This window comes from Tenebrio molitor, chromosome 2 (assembly GCF_963966145.1).
Source record: "Tenebrio molitor chromosome 2, icTenMoli1.1, whole genome shotgun sequence".
Taxonomy (NCBI): domain Eukaryota; kingdom Metazoa; phylum Arthropoda; class Insecta; order Coleoptera; family Tenebrionidae; genus Tenebrio; species Tenebrio molitor.
In genome coordinates, this window is record NC_091047.1 from 3,513,841 (window position 1) to 3,536,605 (window position 22,765).

Sequence of the window (22,765 nt, forward strand, 5' to 3'; positions counted from 1 at the left end):
CGAAATAAAACTGAAAGTGATCCGATAAACAAAAATGAACCCTGAACCAATAAACTCAAAATGAATTGACTGACGGCACAAACAAACTGAATTATTTCGAAATGAGCGTCCCCAAAAAAGGTTACGGCAGGGTGGGCGCGTCGCGACGTCATATGCCGTGCGTTGTGTTGCTTGTTCCTGATCTTCGAACAGCGATCTTATTGTCCCGCGAGCATAAGTAGGACCTCTTGGCCTCCTACCCCGGCCAAAACGAATAGTGGCACTTTGACCTGCTACATGGTTATTATCATTATTTTAACTTCATTTATTTATCTCTATTCTAAATATACTTTTTTGAAGAATTTTGATAAGTAATATATCTTATAATCTGTTTCAGAATAAAAAATCCACCAACACTGCATTTTATCTCGAAAATACAACCGACAACGACGCCAACTTTTGGTTTTAGTGAGTTTGCAAGTGTCAGAAAAAAGTGGGGTTATGAAAGAAAACTGTTGACAGTCGTTTAGGTCGTAATTCATCGTGTTTTTTTATTCTCATTCTATTATATCACTCAAAAGTTATGATATGGTAGCTACCACCTTTTTGTACATAATAATTATTTTGTGTTACGTAAAAAACTCAACAGTTCAATGTCAAATTTTGGCGGGAGGTAAGGCCAACCTAAAAAAATGAAACTTATTCTAGGGATTTCTTTTTTTCTGCCAACATAATTCAACAGGTGGTGGATTTGATTTTGAAACAGATTATAGATTTTCTTTTTGTCTCTTTGGTTTTATGTTTGAACGCATTTACTACAAAAACTAGTGGGACGATTTTCTTCAAACAAAGTTTGTTGGAAAGGAAAAATTCCTGACTGTGTTTCGCACTATGTTTCATCACGATTTCTTAATTCTTAATTAGTTTAGTTTCCATAATTCGCCAGATTGGATAAGCAGAGTTACACGAACCTCCGGAGAAACTTTTAAATAAAGCCAGTTGAAAAAGAAAATGGAATATTTCCGTTTTAAATGATCATGAATAAACATATTTTCCTAACTATTCTCGTTTAAAGTCTTGGCTTAGGTACCGAATCAACGAAAAAGTATCCGACGAACACCAACCATTTTCCTAGCGAAGAATATTCTGCCACTACTTTTCTTGCAATTGTTCAAATCAGTCTCTGTTGACAAGGGTCAACAATGGGCGGGAAATTTGAATCACAGACTAAAAAATTACTTTCGGTGCAATTCCTTCTGTCAATAAGTTCCACCGCCTGGAAAAGCTCCATCAGTGCAATTTCCCTCGAGCTTTCTCGATATTTTCACGCTAAATAAACAATCGGCGATGCCTAAGTGACTTATTACCGTCCACCTGCATTCCCTCCAATTGTTGCAGAACCGAACGACCTGTGCCTGTTGAATTTCAACCCCATCCCCCGGCCGCGTCCTTTTCCAATCGTAAAACCTGCTGACTGGATGGGTACTTTTTACGAGCGACACACAATTCCCAAGAAAACATTCAAAATCAAATTTCCACGGCTCCGGATAGATTTAACATTTCATTTGGGTCCCGTCGACACCACTCCAACCCCGTCGGCACCGTCCCCCGTCCCATAACATAATTAATCACGTCGCCGCTGTTGCCACCCGTAAATTCTTAAACCTTCCGGAGTATTTGGTCGGACGTCCGGACCAGTCGATAAAGAAAACGCACAGGGACAGGTGTTCCGGCTTGTTGCCGAGCCCCCGAAAAACTTTATCTCCTCCTTTATTCCTTGTGATAACAACTTTTATTGACCGGTTTTCGCAAACGCAGGTGGTAATGCCGCGACGAAAAATAAACAGACGGGGGCGGCGCGTTCTGCAAAAGTTCGGCTCTGGGCCGCCACCCCTCCACCTGTAATTTATGAATAATTGTGATAAATATCTTGACAGTTCAATCGATGCCGCCGATCGCCACAATCCAATCACCTCAACTTGCCGACGAAAAAGAAACTTTTAACGAAGTTTGAGGTTAATAAAGGACGAGATAACAAAACGGACTCTTATCTTCCTTAACTTAATTGTACACAGTTTTATTCCGGCAAGATGGCGCCGATGACACTCGACACGACTTGATTTCAACCGACACAAAGCTCATTGAGAGAACAATAAATCTGTTTCAGTTGTCCAATTTTCCGATAAAAACGAATATGTTTAGAAGCCCCTCGCTTTTAGGCAACCAAATAATCACATCACTCGACAGTATAGGTACACCAGAACAGGATGCGGCGCATTTCCAATTCCTGGTCGTGCACCTCGAGCCTGTAAAACCGCTCATTTCTCAGACTCGTGGTATTCGGGGGCGGCGTATGCACCGGCCCCTTAATCAGATTCAAATGTATTCCGCGTCCCGGATCTCGCCGGCCGCCCCCGCGGCCGAGTTTTCATGCAGCATGCACCGCTAAATATATAAACGGGGGACGGTGCGCCGCCCCCTGGTACGGTCTGGTCCCGGAACGAGGTTACGTTGATGGGCGCGATCCGTCACCGGTCGGTGTATGTTTGGTTGCCTATTTTCGATCAGATGGAAGCGCCGCCGCACGAAATTACGTTTTGGAGCGCACTTTAAATCGACGCGTAATTAAATTTAAGCCCCGGAGACCTCCGCGCCGAGCCCGGAGCCAATATCGGGTCCGTAATAATAACATCACCGATAAAAGTTATTATGGTCGTATCAAATTTTTAAACATAATAGTGTGCAAATGGCCGCGTAATTGAGTCGCGCTGGATGCATGTCGAGCGCGGGGCCCCCTGGGGGCGAGCGACGGGGGCGACGCAATCTGGCGCTCGTCGAGTTTAATTTTTACGCCGGCGAAGATTTAACGAATTATGTGACGGCGGTCGCGACGAGACAAGAGTGCCTCTGGTTAGTTAATTATTGACGGCGAAGTGCCGACCGTCATGGCAACCATTAAACAACTAAAGGGATTTGGACTCGCCGTAGACACCTCCGCCGTCTCCTGGACGATAAGTGTCACTTCTGACACCTGACTCGCCCCGTTCTCGCGTCGCAGATTGCATTTTTGATTATCGAGCTTTGAGGAAGCTAGATTCGCTTTTACTCTTTTTGGCTGTAATAACAATTTCACGTACATATTCCCGGTTCTGATTATTTCACCGGAAATGGAGTCGGCACCGAGACCGCTTCCGACATTTTTAATTTCGCACGGGGCGTCTGAAAGATCAAATTTCACGAGTTAATCGGTCATTCTGGAGACGGCGGCGCGAGTGGCGGTGCCACCGGAACTGATACTAATTTTTAGGCAAGGCCGAAGGGTGTCGCCGACTTGATTAACTCGCACCTTCGTCAAAAAAATGTGAAATTTAACGTCGCAGCGTTAATTAAGATCCACTTTAGGGTTGTCGTTCTCGTTTGCCTTTGCATTAATGCGACTGTTTGTTTTATGTTCTAGAGTGGGAATTTTAAAAACGGGATAAATTATTTATCACTTACTGAATCATTCTCACAGCGGAAATGGATTAAGATATACATCAAAACTGTTTGATTCAAGTTAAATTATTTTTTTTTGAAGTTACTGAGAAAAACAATTGCAATTCTGTTCATGATACAGTTGTTACATCTTCTCTATTTCCTTGAACTACGGAGATTTTAAAGTTTTTTTTCTACTTTGGCATCATAAGTGAGTCTTTGTGAACGAAAAGTAGTGTCACAAAGGAATTTTTTGTGAAACTGTTTTTGGGCTGTTTTTTTATACCTATTACGTTGGTATTGCTGCAATAGCAATAATATCACCAAAGTAAAAAAAACAGTATATTACACTCGTTTTTGTGACACTCGTCTTCAAGCGTCTTATAAAACTCGTATAATAATACACTATTATGCAACAGAATGCACAAAGCACAAATTTTTATTTTACAAGTGGGAAGTTCATACGCGCGAGCGCAGGGAATGTTCCAATCCCACCCGTAAAGAAAGTGTTTCATACGCAAGCTTTCTTTACTGCATGATAGACGCCTGTGCCCTTGAAAAAACTTCACGATCTTCCCGAATTTGGGCACTAGCTGCCACGATTTGTCCAGTTAGTTTTTCTACCGAATTTACTGGCTGGCGGCTGTTTTAAATGCCCCCATTAAAAAAATCACAAGCAATTAAATCCGGAGATCTTGGAGTAAATAAAACACACGTAAAAATTGTGGTTGTTGTACACATTTTCCCAGCAGTTGTTCACAAAACTGTCGTCGCCTCCTGGTTGCAGGGCTTGTACTTTTTGTGCATGTTAAAGATGAAGGGCTTGTTCTTTTAAAGTGCGCCATACTATATGGTTTGACCTCTCTGGAAACTGTTCCCGGTAGTGTTTGCGTCTGAGCTGCACCGTACGCGAGCACCATATCCGTTAATTCCACGTTTGTAAAATTTGGCACTTTAACCGATTTAATAACAAACACACCATTATTAATACTCGTACACTGCACCGTTTGTCGAGCTGCAACTAATAACTGACTTACGCCAACCCAACCTCCGATAAGATGATCCTTTTTTGTCATACAAAAAGTGTACACGCATGAAGCGTGTAAAAAGCGAGAGTTCGCTTTTTCTTTGCTACCCATTGCGTTTATGATTTCTATTATGAAACCAAGACAGTGGCGCGTCCACAACTATTTGTTCTTGTATCCTTACGTTTTTCAAAAATGCATATTTTGTATGTGTATTTTGATTACAGGCTGTAAAGGCTAAAGAGGCTACTCTTCAAGACTGTAGATTTGCTTTTTGAAAAATGTATTCGAACACTTTCTTCCCTCCTTGCGGTAATTTACTAAATCTGATACTAAACACGAAATTATAGATTTGGTGATTAAATTCGTCACGATAAATCTAGAAAATGCTATTAGTTCTTACTTAGTCAGACAGAGAGGAAAGTTTTCCGGCGCATCCACCATATTACAAAGAATAATTTGCAATACATAATTTGAAACGCATTTTTTTGTTCTTTTAATCAATGATAATATCCCTAGTTTACAAAGGGTAGTCCTTACATGCGATCATTAAGACAAGAATAATACAAAATATAATCAAAACTGGACTGGCGCATCCACCACGTCAATAAAAAAAAACATTTAGTGCCTTCTGATTGGTTGACAACATACAGTTTCCAGACCGCATCTAGCCCTTTAAAAATGTAGAAGAAATTGTGTTGAAAAATTTTCCTAGGATATCTACCTCTTTTGTAAATAATAATTTTTTATCTTTCACAATTAACATTATAATTGTGCAACTTCATTCGTAAAATTGGTGTTGACAAAGTTTCAAAAACGTAGTTTTTCAAATTATGTAGTCTGCCTGATATTAAACATTTTGATAAATTAATTGGAAAAATTTGCTTTGCGCAATTGCGCATCCACAACTTTTCGTAATTTGCTTTGTTTATATTATTTTCAAAGAAATTCAGTTTTTGTGACTAAATTCGTCATAATAAAATATACAAAATGGAACTTTCAGCTTTTAGCTTAACTGCTAGGCAAGATAGATACAGCCACCTTTTATGAAAATTTCTTAGCGCATCCACCATTTTCACAGAATAGCTAAACAGACATTGAAACATTAAAAAAATCTATTGGAAAGATTTCCTGGAGCATCCACCGTTCTTGTAACAACATATTGGTTTTCTTAAATTATCAATATCAACGCCAGAGCAAATGCTGTTCTCAGTTTCAGCTCCAAGATTTAGCCCGTTACCTAAAATGACCTGAAACACTTGTTGGAAAATTTTCGGGCGCATCCACCATTTTTGTAAAGTAATAATTTCCCATTTTTTTTTAAATTAACATTAGCAATACCTAAAATGCAGTTTTTTTTCTTGATTGAACTGTAAAAGTATACTCCAAAATTTTCTAGAAAATTAATCCAGCGCATCCACCATTTCTGTAAGATTATTTTGGATTTATTAAATGACCGCTACTGACGCCACAGAAATGTAGCAAATAGGCTTATCAAAAGGTTTGTTGGTAAACAGGGAGTTCTTCATATTCTCATGATAAAATGTTTTATCTACACCGTCAAACAAGAGACATTGGATGGAAAATTTCCTGGCGCATCCACCATTTTTGTAAACGATTAATTTCAGATTTTAAAAAATAGTTTCCAAATTTTAGAGACGTAATTTAAAATGTTACTTAGTCCGTCAAATGAAAAATATTAGCACAATTTTCTAAACATTTTCTTGTTATATTTTTTAAACAAAAAACGCACAATTGACGCTTCACAAATCTTGACTTTTCAAAAAAATCTGCTTATTCTAGCTCCACCTGTACTCGACGACATTATCCCTTCAAAATTTATTTTCTCTTTCCATTTGAAGTCTCAGGCTTGGGTAAAATGTGCAAGTCAAATTCAAAAACAACATCAACCGCCTTTGCGGCGCCAAAATCTCATCGAAAGACCTCCCCGAGCCACCGTGTCCACGTCCAGCACCGGAGGAAATTACAAAACGTCGCCGGACCGTTCGCCACCTCCGGACCCTAAGTCGTCCGAAAGTCAGGAAGCGCCGCGAAGATCTTCGGGCCCCATTGGCGCAGGTCCGGGCGGCGTCGCGGCGCAAAACGCCGGCCCGGGATCCAGTTTGACGTCGGGACGCGCGCCGTACACACTTTGAACGTGCCGCACGCGATAATTACGCGTCCGTCGCATCGGTTTTACCGGAAACTAGAGATGAGTGCGCGCCGTGCCGCCGCCTCCGACCGGTGAACGCCGCCGCAACTTTTCGCACCCGGGGGGCAGTGCGTGCACCCGGATTAATCGCCGCTCCGTCGGAGGTTCGCGCCCATTTGCAATTCAAATTCGCTCTTCGCTCCCGACCGGACATCGCCGTCGAAGACTCGGACCGCGCGGCCCGGATGGCCACGGAGAGGGCGTCCACGGCTGGGGTTGCGATGACGGTGAAGTGATCCGGGGCGAGTCCAGAAACGGTCAACATGGTCCAGAAGGAGGGATTTCTCATAAAAATCGCGATCGTCTCCATGTTCATATCAACAGGTAAGGCCCCCAGTCTAATTACGGGCGCCGTCACCTTCTCACCGGGGGCGGCCGAACCCCGCGCGATTATTTATTTCGCACCGGAGAGACGCGCCTTCGATGGCCGCCTCAATTACGACAGGGGGCGGCTACGACCAAGTGGCCGCCGTCATCCCTTCTGTCATATTCCGCAGCATTCTTGATCCATTCAAAGTAGTTTTTTATTTAAATGCGGCGGCTGACATATGACGTTGGTTTTATTGAAAAATTCATCCGTTTCGTCGCAAAACACCACGGTTTCACGTCAATTTTGATCGATTGTGGCAATTTTTTTTTCTTCTTCTTTCTAGTCGACGACAGAATCGCGTGGGCGGCGGAGTGAAAAGGTGCGATCATGTTCGAAATTTGCACTTATTTTGTGACAATGTCGGGAAATATTGATGGTTTCGTTTGTGTTTTTAAACGGTTTTGTGCGTCTGTCAATCTTGAAGGATGAAATAAATGTAGACGACGGTCTTCTTGTCCCCGCCAAGATCGAGGACCGCTCCCGACGACCCATCAGAAGTAGACAAATGCCACCGATCATTTTTGCATCCCCCCGACAGACCATCCGAAAGCGAAAGCTTCCCCCCTTTCTTCCATCCATCCGAGCAATTATCGGAGCAATTTTACATCTCCTCTATTCCTTTAAAAATTCCTTTCGGATAAATTGCCTCTCGCAACTAAAAGCGCATTCATTGTAGCCCGTTCGATCACTTCTTACTCCCCTGTTTTTGTTTCTGTCTCTTTGACTCCCAACCTTTTGTATAGTTCTTCGAAGTCTTTTTTTGACCATCCCGATTCCTATCTTTCTGATGCGACTGAAACTCTACGATTCCCCTTCATTCAATCTCTTCTTGTTTTTCCCTCCACAGCAAACCCAATATCTTCTAAATTTAACGAAGGTGCATTCATGCAAATTTGCTCCAACTCTTCCTCCGTACGATGCAAATGCATTCGAACCGGTCCTTCATCGATCCGTTATTTAAATAAAATGCCCACGTTACGACTTCCGGGGGACGTTCCGTCTCGAAACTGTCTTACACTCAAAGTGTTTCTTTTTCTAGAGCAAACACTGTACTTTTCAATTTCTCTTCGCCGCCAATACCACCAGTCAAACCATCATCAAATAATTGTCAATAAAGTAAAATATATCACTGTGCTTATTGTTTACTCACACATTTGCGTTATTTATGGATCATAAAATTTTAATCGACGACAGTTTTAAATGATTAAAACGGGGCTCTGCGCAAACAGTTATAAATGTACACAATTATGCACTCAGACGCATAAATAAATATTCCATGTGTAACTATTGTTTGACTGCAAGGCATTTGTCAAATATTTGTTGCAAACCATCCACCATTTTTGCAAAGAAAAAATCATTTCATAACTCTCCCATTAATTGTTATTTGTATATCAAGGCCGCGAAGTCATTCTTTAACGTACCGAGAGAAAAAGGAGGAGGTACTCTTCCAGAGTTAAAAAGTACATGGCTGCTCTGATTTGTACCAAATATTAAAATGATGTTTACTTCAACGGCCGTCGTTAAAAGCAACGGCCGCGAAATTGGATTTCGCGGCCTGTTTTAGGTGCTCGTTTCGCGTACGGTTGCACAAAAAATATTTACATCTTGTTTGGTAGGATAGCTGGTTGACATGGTCTTCACCAATAACCATCCTATTGCATTCATCCGAAATTTTTTTTTGCTCACCCACTATTTTGACAATTTGGGAAGGAATCAATTTTTCTTCGTCACGGCTTTGTGATAATATCGCTGCGGCGATTCTAACCTGAAGTAGGATGCATCTGCTCATGGAGGTTCGCTTCGCGATCCAAGGCCACTCTGATGTCTGGTTCCCCATCCCTCGCACGGTGCGCGTCAAACGAAGTTTGTTTGTAAATATTTACCCAACAATTTTTTGCGCGTGTATATGCAACCAATAATACATTCACGTTGTGTTTTCGGGGGTTCCCCCTTCGTTTCGATTTTTTCCGCGTGTTTGTTTACCTTTTCGCGGTCCGATCTGTCTGGTGTGGCAAAAAGCGTGTCGGAGGTGGAAGTTTTCCGCCGCCCCTCCGGTCGGAACAATTATTGTCGCGTTAATTCCGATGGTTTATCGATGAGATCGTGTCCCTTCCGGTAATAAGGCAGCAGATGCCCCGAACGACGTTTACGAGGGCCCGACGTTAGTATTTTCATTGTTAATGAGTTTTAGCCGGGCCCGAATTCCTAAATAATACGGTTTAAATTGGAAATTCCCCCAAGAACAAACGCCCGACAAGAAAGCGACAAAGTTGGGAGAGGGTTAATCGAGGAGGTCGATCCGTCTCAGGTGGGGCCCCATCGATGCTCGGTCAGGTCACCTGCGGGAGGCGGCGCGTGCGGAAGAATCTCCGAGGCGGGGGGCGCGAGTGCGGCGGCGAGATTCGTCTTCTACCAATTTAATTTAATTCCAACTAAGGTTTCGTGAACTGTGTGCGGGGAAATTATCAAATTTCATAAATGTTAAAGGAAGTCGCAGGGGTTGGCAGCGTGCGAAAGACATTTGCATTAGATTAAATTTAATTGTGAACGTTTCACAATCAGATGTACGAAATACAACGCGGTATCTACTTTCGCTGCGAAGTCGTCGAGATAACCGCGAAATAACGGCCATCAGAGGGCGACACGCGACGCGCTGAGGGATGGCTCTCCGGTGCTCTGCGACGCGACTCAAAACCCCATCCTTTCCCACACGATTGGTCCGCACCACTTTGCCCCCGACCTCGCCGCCCCCGCGCTCCGAGTTATTACCTCGCCAAGTTATCTGTTTAATAACGTCGCAACAACTCTTCCGTGCTTGATTTATGAGTGCGCCTCGCATCGGAAATCAATCACACCTCCCACGCCGTATCCGCGTGTCGAATCTGGCCGTCCAGGTGGCCGCGCGCTTCCGCTGTCGCATTTCGACATCCGCGATCCGGAGTCGGCCGTCGTAATTATCTCCCTGGAAGGTTTCGCCTCCGGCGGATTTCTCCGGGGACGGTGCAGTTGAAGTAATGAAAATAAAACGTGGTTTTTGTTTTAGCCGTGATGATTCATCTTCGTATAACTTTTTATTTTATCATCACTTGTGTGACTCCGCCGGAAAACTAAGATTTATGCCGGGGGCGGCCTGCACGCAGCAACGACACGGTCGCGGCGCATCCGTCATAATTTATTTATTGTTTTAAAGAAACCGAGGTGCGAGGGCGGCGGACGGGACGCGTTTCCAATTTTTGCCCCTTTCTTGCCATAAATCCAGAATAATTGTGGTGGTATTAGCGAGAGGAGTCTTGTCTGGCTGAAATATGTATTGGTATTAACGTGACCCAGTTGAATCGGCAAATTTCATTTATTAATGTGCATTTGCTCGTGTTGGGTGACAGTTCTAGGTGGTTGTTTCGGTGATTTAGGACCGAATATGTACATAAAGTAGTAATAAATTTCCGGGGTTTTAAAACACGTGTTGCTAAATTCTCTTTGTCAGTAGTTTGTGCACAGGACGGAGTGTCGATAAAGCTTATTCAGTTTTATTCGTTGAGGTTGGGTCGCTCGAGACGCGACGAGTTAATCCACCGCGAATTCCGATCGAAACACGACAGAAATTCAAATTAAAAATCTAAAACAAATTCGCTCTTGGAACATGAAGAGGTGTTGGCCATTTGGAGTGACGCTTATCGAATATGTGGCAACTTGGGGGGAGAGTGATCGAAATCAAATCACACACCACCGAGTCTTACGCGAAATGGAGGAACGGATTGCTTTTCTCGTTTGCTTCCAGAAAAGTTCGATGCTGACAGCGAAAATAACAAATTAACAGGAATGACTTCAAAACAACTTATTAAATTCATATTTGATTGAATGAATTGATTAATAATGATTGAATTTGATCGACATGAACGGATAATTCAAATTGATAATTAAAAGATATATAACTGTGGATTTCAACGGTTTATCATTTCCAAGTGGATGTCAGAATGTCATAAATAATTAAAATGGATGAAGACGCCAAATAAAAGAACAGCTATTTAGATAAGAGTACGGTAGGGGTATTTTACAGCACCAAAACGAGGCGAAGCCGAGTGCCTGATTAGTTGGAGCGCTGTAAAATACCTACCGTGCGACATTTGTATTATTATGAAAACCGATCTTGGTAGTCCAGCTGCAGTTCCGGATCTCGGATGCTACAGTTTCTATTTTTCTTTTTGGTGAAACATTCGTTGTGGCGATAAGATCCGTTAATTGCGATTTTTGCGATTCCGGTGGTCTCGAACAAAACTGTTCGATCCGGCAAAGACCGTTATCTTGCTAATTCCAAGAGGGAAGTCGTAAATTTGGCGTCGTCCAAGTCGTCCAAAGGGCGCCCCCCTTATCGGTCCCATCCGCAACAGGGAATTATTGCGGGTTTCTCGTTCGCCGGCGATATTCAAAGTGTATCGGCAATTCGTGAAATTTCCTCTCCGAGATTGAATCAGATTTCATTTAGGGAACGAACGACCGTCGCGAAACTGTAAAGTAATTTAGGGAATTTTGGGGGGCAGGAAGCGGAATTTTTGCCAAGACTTATTAGAAGGGGATCAACTTCCCGTCGGCAATAAACATTAAAAGGCACTATAAAAGGCTTTCGTGTCATTAGGTGGATTAGCGGAATGCCTGTTCTGGAATAATCTCGTTTAGAGGTAATGCCATCAGCGAGTGACGAATCAGGGCCGCCATCAAAATGGCGAACGACCGCCATTTTCATAACCGTCAACAGCTCCCCCTCTCTGTCTCTGGAAAAAATTGAAACATAACCCCGTCGCCCAAATTAAACGGAGCCGTTGTTCCGATCGTTTTACACCTCGTAAACTTTTATCGAGGTGTAAGGATCAAAGCAAACGATTGTCAATTCGAACCAATTTGACCATAATGACTTGGGCCCCGCGCTCCACCCCCACGTGAGAATCATTTGTTGCGACGGCTAAATTGGGGATGTGCGGCATTCTGTCCCCGGGATGCGGAATATGCCGGCCATTCCAGGAATTCGCCTCGCGTATTACGCAATTTATAGAAAAATTGGGGCGGCGGGAGGAGACGCCCACTTTCGTGCCCGAAAAGTGTCGATGCCGCCGCCGGACGTCATTCAAATCAGATCCGGGACGTGAACCGCACACTTTTCGCCCCGGAACGTGATCAATCCACGCAATTAACCGGCGGCGGCGGCGCGCCGCCTGCGAAATTTTAAACTCGTTACGGACTAATTTTTCACTAGGTGCGTATAATTAATTTTCGCGATAAGAAATATTCAAATGGCAAAGTGCTAAATAATCGCTTTATCGAAACAATTCGCTTGATTATTTTTGCACGCGATCGCGCAGGGGGGGGGGGGCACGAAAATTCACCCCTTCGAAGCGGTTTTTAGCATCCCGCTCGCTGACATCGAGAGTACATAAAAGATAGTTGTGGATGCGCTGGGGTAATCTTTGAAGGAGTAGTAATAATAACAATAACAATCTTGGTACTGCAAAAACCATGTAGACCCCTCAGAAAACAATCTTCACATTTATGTTAGAACATTTAAAACATTATTTACATAGGTATATTGACATAAAACAATAAAAACGAATAGAATGGGTCCAAGAGGTGACCCTTGTGGCACACCTAATTCTCTCTTCAAGAATTTACGAACATTTTTGAGCACGGTACGGTATTCAGGCCGACACTAGTACCCTCGATACTGTTGATTTTGGTCCATTTGCAGCACTAAATTCTTAATAAAAAAATTCTTTCACTTTTCCGTTTTGAAATTTTATTGTCACGATTATTATTATTCTTGTGGTGGTCTTGGCTTACTTCCTGGCGCTTTTCCCTTGTTTCGGGACGCCCAAGTCGTCCCTTAAAATTATAAATAATTACGTAAGTTCCGAATAAGGGTTGTTCGCGCTCGAATTTAATTAACAGGTATTGTAACAAATGACACGGGATTAATACCGGCATTGAGCCGTCCGGGGGTTGCTTTCGGTAATTCTAATTTCATTTCGCGAGTTTAATACAGTGCTCAGGAGCACTCCCTATTAGTGTTTCATTTAGTTCAACTTTGCATACAATTTTGCCAAATTTACAGCCATTATTGCGTTCTTAATTAAACAGTTCGGGACCATAACCGACTGTTTTCTTATTGTTTCCGGTGGAAATATTTGCAAGCTTAATGCCCCTCTAATGAAAATTCGGATGTATGTCCGACGCTGCGGCGGCGGGGGCGGCGTCTTCTTCTGTGTCCCCGGAGTCGCCCTCTCGGACGCTGGGACACGCCGCCTCCGTCACAATCAATCGCGCGATTCGTGTCGACGATCAAGGAAACAATGCGATGATTAATGGCGGCGGCTAATTCCGGCGGGGCTTAAAGACTTATGAAGTCGGCCGTCGACAGATCCGCACGTCAATCTGGACGTTCTTCGGCTTGACCTTCGGTCTTATCGCTTTTCCGACAGATTTCGGGAGTGTTGCGGACGGCATTGTTCGCGTTATTGTCCGCTTTGAAAAGACGAGGGTTTGATTGAAGGGATGCTTTACGAGTGGGAAGGATTTAAAATACACAAATTCGAAGGGCGAAGCCGGAAAAGGACGAACTGTGGGGGCGGGGAAGCGCTTTGTCGGACCAAAACGGACGATTTAGATTTGAAAGAAGGGATGTGATGTTCCATTTATATATTTTTTTTAAACAGGTGTGCCAGCCGTACGAGATCATCCAGGAAGATTCCATTCCTTAAAAAAGATTCTTAATTCACCTGAAGTCTTTTACGGCAAAGTCGTTCGGGCAATTTCAAATACAAGTCATCAAGTGCAAACTCACATTTTTTTAATGTAAAAAAAATCTATTTAGAAAAATGTATTATAAATTTGAGGTGATCAAAAAATAATCTAGATATAGAGTTCTGCAATCCGTTGACCGATTCGTGGAATAAATCGCCACCCCCGCCGACTGCACCGCATCCCCGCCGTGCGACATCCACTCTCGGCACATCCTCGCCCGGACTTTTGCATTGCGGTAATCCGGCGGTTGGCCTCATCGATGCTCCGGGCCGCAAAGCAAATTAGTGCGGCCGGGGTTCGTTTCGTGATCGTTTAGCGAATTTTCGAGTGCACCGACCGGACCACCGCCCCCACTCCAGCTTCCGGTGTGACGGCGTCTTTTTCTTCGTCTGTGCACCGGAACCGAGCTCTGTTTGTTCGAACTAATTAACCGTGTCGGATACGGCGATAGCTCCCAACGTAAATAATGCACGGCGAAGGAAGCTCCAACAACAACAATTAGGGTTTGTGTTGCAAATTTGATTAGGGGGGTGTCGGCGCCGGAACAATGGCGGGGCGAACGGGACGATGCAGAATCGTTGCAACGACCTGTCCGATCGTGTGCGCCTGTCGGCCGTTAATTCGGCGGAGATTGCTCGTTATTAATTGCAGATCGAAGCGGGCGAGGAAGATGGCCGACAGCTGTCACCTGTCACAATCCCAGACAGTGCGGTTAGAGTGGCCGAACTTGACCAGGGCCACCTGGATCGGGGTGGTTTTTTGTTCGGGGGTGGCAAACGGCAGTCAAAGGTTAAACAGTGATCCGAGTGGCCGAGGGCTCAATTAAATCGGTCTGAAGTTTCACACGACGACGAGTGTCGGATCCGGCACGCTACAAATTTGATTCAATTACACTTTCTGAATTGTTGTAAAGGTTAGGCCACAATCATCCGGATTAGACCGGAGCGGAACTCGAAAACTCGCGCCCCGACACTCGGAATTTTAATATTCCCTAGTTATAGTCCATAACGTTTACTGCACCTCGTTTACGGCCAACCGTAAAATGCGATCTGGTTTGAATAAGGGCGTATCAATCGGGGGCGGCGGCACACATCAGCGCCAGACCCGCCGCCGCACCTCCTCGCTTCGATCTTAATTTCCCTTCGGCCGAGCACGCCGCCATTAGCCCTGATGAATTCATATTCGCAACGTCTGTCATAACTCTCGGGGACATTTTATCGCGTCGTAAAGTTGGCGCTGCTTTACACCACACGTGACCGTCCTCGACTCCATACTGTCACAATCTGTGGGGCCATTACCGTTTCTCCGTCTCTTGGTACAATTTTCGAGTCTTGGCGCGACAATTCGCGATTCCATTCGGATTCCGGTAAACACGCCTGCCAACCGCGTAAAAATCCATTGAAATTTCGACGACCCCCCTCCCAAAAAAGCAATTTCGACAAACGCGACTTTCGTGGTGGCGGCGTGTTTGTGCGGGCTCCCCCAGAATGGCCCATATCGCGGTATTTACACTCGACGAGACGGTTGAATGGGATCTGCAATCCGTGCTAAGTATTCCCTTTCTAATGATCGCCGGTCCCATTGCCGGGAAAAAAAAGGGAAATTCGCTTTTTTCTCTCTGGTGTCGGACCGAAACGAAAGATAAAAAGGGGATTAAACGCTTTACATGCCTATCGTTATAAATTGGTTCGACTCGATCTGGGGATTTTTGGGTTGCGCGTCCGATAAAAATTCCCCAAATAATGTGTTTCCCGACCGGACGATAATGACGGTGCTGCCAACCGTGAGCGAACAAATGAATTACGTTCGTCAGGCCCAGGTGCATATCGAGTTCAAGTCATCCGTCATCTGTCATCGTTGTCAAATTACCCGGTAGCTCTTCATCAATAGGTGTATTGCCAACCGCGATGTCACCGGGGAACAATGTTGCCAACTTCGCTTAACAACTAATAGCGCAGACGAGCTTTATCATTTCTCCAGTGACGTAGCGACCCTCATAAAAGCCCAACGTATGGTCCCTCATGTTATTCCTCTTGCTCGCGTCCCGCCAGGGTCGACAACGACAAAATCGAAAAACACTAATGTCCTACTTGTTCGAACAGGTTCAGATTTTGAAGCGGTTGGGATTTCGAACAAGAATTCGTGTTGGTTGTTTTCGTAAAAAACCTCCACATCGATTAATTTCCATATTTTGCATTTTCCATTGTTGATGCGATACCGTGGGGCGGCGGCACGCGGATCGTGCCGGGGGCTGTTTTGGCAGCTCTGATTTATTAAATAACACCCCAGCGATAGACCCGTCAAGTCGCGTCGAATTTTTGCGTGGCGAGGGGCGGCGCGTCTGACTAGAATAAGATTTCGCCTTTTCGCCGCCCGTTAAAAGTGTAAACAGACCGGTGCGAATAGGTAAATAAGAGGCGGCGCGGTTATTTAGTGCTTTATCCGAGTGTAAACATGACAAAATGAAAATTCCTGACATAACGGAATGTGAGGTAAGGTGAAGTATTTCCATCGATCTTGGCGTCGCTCGGCGGCGGCGGCGGCATTTTTATGCGTTTTTCATTCCACCATTCGAAATTATCTACCGGCGAGTGCACATTCCCCGAATTGTGGAACTGCACCCCGGCACTTGTTCCAAAACAAAAACGCACCGATTTATTTCCAATCGACAATATGTCCGACCGAACGTCGATTGTCTGACCCGGTGAAATATTTACGAGTTTCCCGCGAAAATGCGGTCGAGCACTGTTGGCGACTTTCCGAATTAATTAAGCGATGTATTATGCGAGTTGTCTGTGACGGTGGCGGCGCCATTAGGGCGAATTAATTGTTAGTTTGACACAAAGGGGCGCTGTCTGGCCGGATGATGGAGTGACTTTCGTGGACGGAAGTCGCATGCACGACGTTGTTGACTCCCGGGGGTGGATTAAACACTTCTGCAATTGCATTTCTCTAATGCGGAACGAAGTCTCGAAATGTGCCGAAGGGTTAATTACAAGTTGGACGGTTTGCCGTACAAAGTGTCGAACGGGAGCGGTCGACGGGGGGATGCGGGAGGGACAAACATGGCCGCAGCGATAATACAGTGGAAATCCCGGCGGCGGTGTAAATTAAGCGATAATAGGGGAAAAGTGCGTTCGATTTGGGACGGGGGCGGCGGTGACGTCATTCCGACGACCAGATCGCAGCCAAGATGGTACAAAAAACAATAATCTGTCATAATGTTTACTCTCATTAAACTTCATTTCATGAATCTGTTATTTTCCTAAGAAATTATTTTTCCAATTTATTAGAAGTCAATCTTTCTTGCAATTTGCATATTAAAAGAGTGTTGATCAAATACTTCATTTTAACATGTCAAAATAATAATATATCTCATGAGTGATATTGATCGGAGTTTCCACTATTTCTCTCGCAACTTAACTCATAAGTGAGATAGAGAACTAATTGATTAAGTGTCACATTCCTCATCGTCATCACACAAAATATTATTTCTAAATACGAAACCTAACTGAAATTAACACTCGTTGAGAAGAAGTTGTTTCTCACAAGTGAGAAAGAGATTCAATCCTCGTAGCACATTCTCATACCACATTTTATTTTGTCTAAATTATATCTTTTGAACACTAAAATAGCCAAAACAACTGAGATAGAGATCGCGCTTTTGCAATGCTGTCCCAGAGGCTGGCTGCAAGGGAGAAGGTTCTCATAAGTGAGATAGAGATCTAATTCTAGTGCTTTTGCACTTCTTTCACAAAACTTTATCTTACAAATTTACACGTTGTCAAAATTTTGAATGTGATAACTCTATTCGCTATTCAGATGTTCTTAATCTGTTTAAGGAGTGAGGTAGAGATCCAATGCTCACGTGATGAGTTGAGATGAGATAATAAAAAAATCACAAAAACATAATTAACTCATCACTGTCGTTTCTTGTGTCGAATTGCATGATTGTCTCTCGTCAACAATTCAGTTATAGTACGCTTCTTAAAAGTGAGAAGAAGAAAACCATATCTTGTGTATAAAGTGACAAAACTAAAAAGAAGTAAATTTTCTAGATAATAAAGTAATTAGGCCTGAATGCTGTGTCACCCTCTGCTTGGTGGAAAACAAACAGGAATTAGATGTGCTTTGTGACAAGCGTTGTTGTGTTTTTATTGCTAACAAAACGCCTCCACCTCTAAAATGGGAGTATTTTTGACGGCGATTAACTTAACATTTCCTGGAAAACAATAAAAGAAACATAATAAACCGCTAAAATTTGATAGGATCACATCGGATTATGTTTCCAAATGGCTTTTTCACTCCTAGGTACCTGTTGCCGAGAAGAAGTCGTCGGCGTTTGGAAAAAAAGTGTGCGCAATTGCGCTAGCAATTAGAGCCTCTCCTCCGGCTTTATTTCACGGGAGCGATGGGACGTAATGAGATTATTTAAAACGGGACGGAGACGGCGAAGTGACGTATTCCTTCAAGGGTGGATACTCATTAAACCCGTTGCTTTACGAGCGGCAGAAGCCCCTCGGAGGATTTAATAAAATACGGAGGTCAATTAAGGAAAGTGGCTTTTTATCAAAATTGCTGCGATGTACGGCGAGAATTTCTTTCAAAGTGTTCTAATGTTCTTTTCCGCGGCGGCGGCGTTCGAACTTTCTCGGGCGGCGGCCCCGCGGTATTAAATTCCGGAATCCGGCCCCGGATTAATCCGATAAATACAGATATAGTGGCGGAAGTCGTTTATTTTAATAGATTTCCGATGCGAGTCGTCCGCCCGGTCGGGGGGCGGTTACCGGGGGACGGCGTCGCCGGACGGAAGTTAATAACGTGTGGAGGTCGCCGGGATTAAAAATGGTTTCGCTTTCGCTTTAAACAAACACACGGATGCACGGCGAAAGTTGCCTCAAAACTTTATTGTCAATTTGGCAAATACTCCGTTCAACTTCCCTCGATGGGGAAAGTTTTTCCGACAGCTAATTGGATGCTCTTGACGTTATAATTCGCGGAAAAATTTATGGAAATTAGCGACGTTCCGGCGATGCGTCCGGATTATTTAGTGGCGAGCCGGATGCGGTTCACATCTCGTTTTGCATTTTCAACAAAACAATTAATTGGAATAATACGGAACGTGCCGGTGCAAAATAGAAACAAGAAGAAAAGGAACGAACCCGCGCTCGACGGAATGGCGGTGGTGTTTTCGAAAGTTTTGTTCGGGAGGTTCATTAAAATTGTGTCGGGCGTGTGTTCACCGATAACGTCGAAATATTTTTTTCGGCGAGGACGTGCCCCGCCAAATATTATTCAAAATAATGACTTCGTCACTTTCACAATTGCAGAACAAAGTCATTCTTCCCAGCAGCTGAGGTGATATTTATTATTGGTAAATTAAGATCCATTATAAAAAAATTACAATTGCAGAAGAAATGGAACTGGCGAGAGATTAAAGCAGAAAACGAAGAAGTCATACATCGGAAAAATGGTGGATGCGCCGGGATAAATTACAATATCCATAGATATTTTGATAAGCAACGACACTTAAACTATGTTTCCTTATGGTAGATCGAATGGAGAAAACCGTAAATCGTTGTTCTCTGTAGTAATAAATTTGAAAACTATCGCGCGTTCAAATGAAATCCTGGACTGAGTAGGTATTGGAAAAATTAAACTTTTTAGAACAGTGTAAAATTTGAATTTCCCGCCGTCTGACATGAATGACATTTGTTTATGTTAAATCCGGACATAATTGAATACGTTATTCTATTTTTAATGTAAAACAATGCAAAGAAAGAAAAAAAGAAAGATTTTTTGGCTCTAAATTTTAGGTTAGCTGTTAACATGCTCCAATTACTCTACGCTTTAAAAAACTGCAACAATTGATGGTTTCCAACGCCTCCCCAGCCCAGGATTTCATTTGAACACGTGATATAAAAAAATCATAAAATGCAAAAATGGTGGATGCGCCGGGAAAACTACAGAGAAATTTTACAATATTACATGATTGGTTAGACCATATTTAAAAATTGTGCTCAATAAATCTATTTATGAGAGATTGAATGAAGACACTCGTGGATCGCTATCTATAACGATAACAGTAAAAAATGAGAAAGTGGTAACTTAGAAAAATGGTGGGTGCGCCGGGATAGACCACGGAGAAACTAACGAATCCTTCTGATATGTGAGACTTCTGAAAACTGTGCTTTTCAAAGTCATTATGGTAGATCGATCGAAGCAAAACCTACAACTTCCAACAATGCTTAGACTATTGTGCATATTTTTCTCGTGCATTCTGCGAGACGCCATTCAAACAATATGTCCCAGAATTATTGTTTAGGTAGATGGAATCGAGGAAACGGCAAATCCCTATTTCCTACAATAACGTTGAAAACTAGAAAAATATAAATTGAGAAAGCGGTGTACATGCCTGGACGATCTATAAAGACATCTATCAATATTTCTCTGATGCGACAAACTACAGCTGTAAAATTCGTGTTTTACAAATGCCGTTGTGACAGATCGCGTGGAGAAAACCACAAACCGCTATATCTGACGTTGAGAATTGATCAATTACAATTTGCAAAAATGGTGGATGCGCCGGGTTAAACCGCACAAAAATGTGTTGACGTTTTTGTCATCTCATTATAAAATTGTGTTTTGTAAAACTCGTTAGGGCGAATCGTATGCAGGAAATCGCAAATCACCAGTTCTAACAATATGTTGAAAAAAAGAATACTGCACAAATCCTGGATGCCAACAATAGCCGAAGGTCGCACTGAACGCAACTAATCTGCACGCGGTACTTGCACCTTTTTTGCGTTGCACTCGATAACTTTTTAATCTTACTTTTTGTACTCATAGCCTTGAAAGCGACGCTTCCAACATCCAACGCTCACTCCGAAACGAGTGTTTCCCGATCGACTCGAATGTAAAAATTGCAAAAAACATTGGCCCCTTGAGGCATTCAAAAAAAAATCTGTCTTGATAATAATAAAATTTAGTTCACAAAATACAACTTCCCTGGGTTTTCCTCCATTAAAAAAAATTACGGAAAGATTTATAATCGTTGAAAATTGTTCCTACAAAATTCACAAATTATTGCAAAAATTAAAATATCAAGTGAAGCAATTGTTTCCAATAACCAAACTTGGTTTTATGTTCGTTTATGTTTAATGTATTAAAATAAAAAAAATTAATTTAATTTTCGTGCAAAAAATATTGTACGAACCACTTGCGTGAAGACATCTTCCGTTCTTTCGCGCATTAATTAAAGGCACTCGCTCCTTCGTCGCTCGTGCTTTAAAAAATGCGCTCATGCGGGAACATCGTCTTCCTGCACTTGGTTCGTAAATAACTAATTCGTTCTAACATGATATCAGTGGCGTACTCAACTTTTGTGGTTGAACTTTACATGGCATTTCTGACCTCATGCGGATCTATAGTGCAAAACTGAATGCACGTGATTTTCACAATTTGTCTGAAGATCCTAGGGTTTTAAGATTGTGACGCATTTCAAATTCACGCTGTACACATCGTAAAAGCAACACCATTACAACATGAAATTGATTACTATACAATTTTCATTTGAAAAACCTATTATTAATGTCTCCACATTCAACGTCACTAAATACAAAGACTAAAATTGATTCCACGTATTTTTCTCACTATATGCTTCTCATTGTAAATATGGAACATGAATCAGGCTAAATATGGAATGTAAATAGTAAAACTGTACAAAATTAGCCGAGCAATCTGATTTCGTTTCGGTAGTTTTCAATTTTATCGTCGTCAGTCATGTTGGTAATAACGGTGATGTTGACTTAAATGACCTGTCGTTGAAAAACTATAAAATCTTTCGTTCGCTCGGTAAATCCCCTACTTTTTCTAGTTACTCTTTGATTGGTTTGTCGATAAACGGATTCTAATGTTAATCAAAATGAAATTTACAATAGCCTTAATGGTATTTACATGCTTTTTTCAATCGATATTTACCATTTCAGCAGGAAATAAAAAATTGAATACGCATTGAAAACGAATTATCATTATTATTAATTCCTTTACAGGAAAAAAACAAGCTTACCAATTAACAACAGTCCTTTACATCAAATTATGCATTCAATTAAATTGACACGACGTTTCGCTAATTACATTTGATCATCAGGTAACAGTCCAACACATTTTGTCATTTGTCATTCCAGGAAAGTGTATTAAAACCGTCGATCTTAAACCTTGTCGACAAAGACCTGTTCAAACCATGTCTCCCTACTCCAAAATATGGCAATTGATATGACCCATTTTTAATTCAATATTGTTTAAATTGCAAAATTTCGTGTCACCGGAAGCAACTGCCATAATAAAATGTACACGTCTATTGAAACCGATGCGTTAAAAGCGTCAACATTTCGCATCACCGTTATTGTTATTAAACGCCTGCAGCAAATCCAATTACTTATTATTGTATAACGTTACACGCTGCAGGTAATATTTCACAATTTCGAAATGTAACAGCATTCCACTTGGTGGCACTGTATCTTTACGGTTCCGGATACGGAAACGGCGTCGTCAAGTCGACATTTTGCAACATTTTACTGTTGCAGTTAAATTTTTTTTATTAATAGAACATAATAACCTGTCATTGTTGTCGTTATTGTCGCATTGCCGGCTTTGTCCTTTTATTGCATTTTAACTGGAATGGTCGCGATTCGTCCCTTTCATCCCGGTGTAATGGAATTGGAGCAAATCCAGCTTAAAAAAAAGCGAGCCCACAAAACAACAACCCGCGATTGCAGATTTCACCGATTCGGAATGCACTCACGTGCGGAGCGGGCTTATAAATTCGGATTTGAACAACGGCCGCAATTATTTTTTGTCCATGCCGATGGACATTTTTCCGTCCTTTGCTAAACGAAATTTCCGGTACGTTTCCGA

The 22,765-nt window shown here is 42.6% G+C and overlaps 1 protein-coding gene across 1 annotated transcript in view; it reads left to right on the top strand.

The window, feature by feature from the left end:
• Nucleotides 1-6,600: 6,600 nt before the first annotated feature.
• LOC138123572 (neurotrimin-like) overlaps nt 6,601-22,765 on the top strand; it is a 62,465-nt gene continuing 46,300 nt past the window's right edge. Inside the window, exon 1 of the mRNA XM_069038323.1 lies at nt 6,601-7,014. Coding sequence (XP_068894424.1) covers nt 6,954-7,014 — 61 coding nt within the window. The 5' untranslated portion in view covers nt 6,601-6,953. The remainder of the gene's footprint in view (nt 7,015-22,765) is intronic.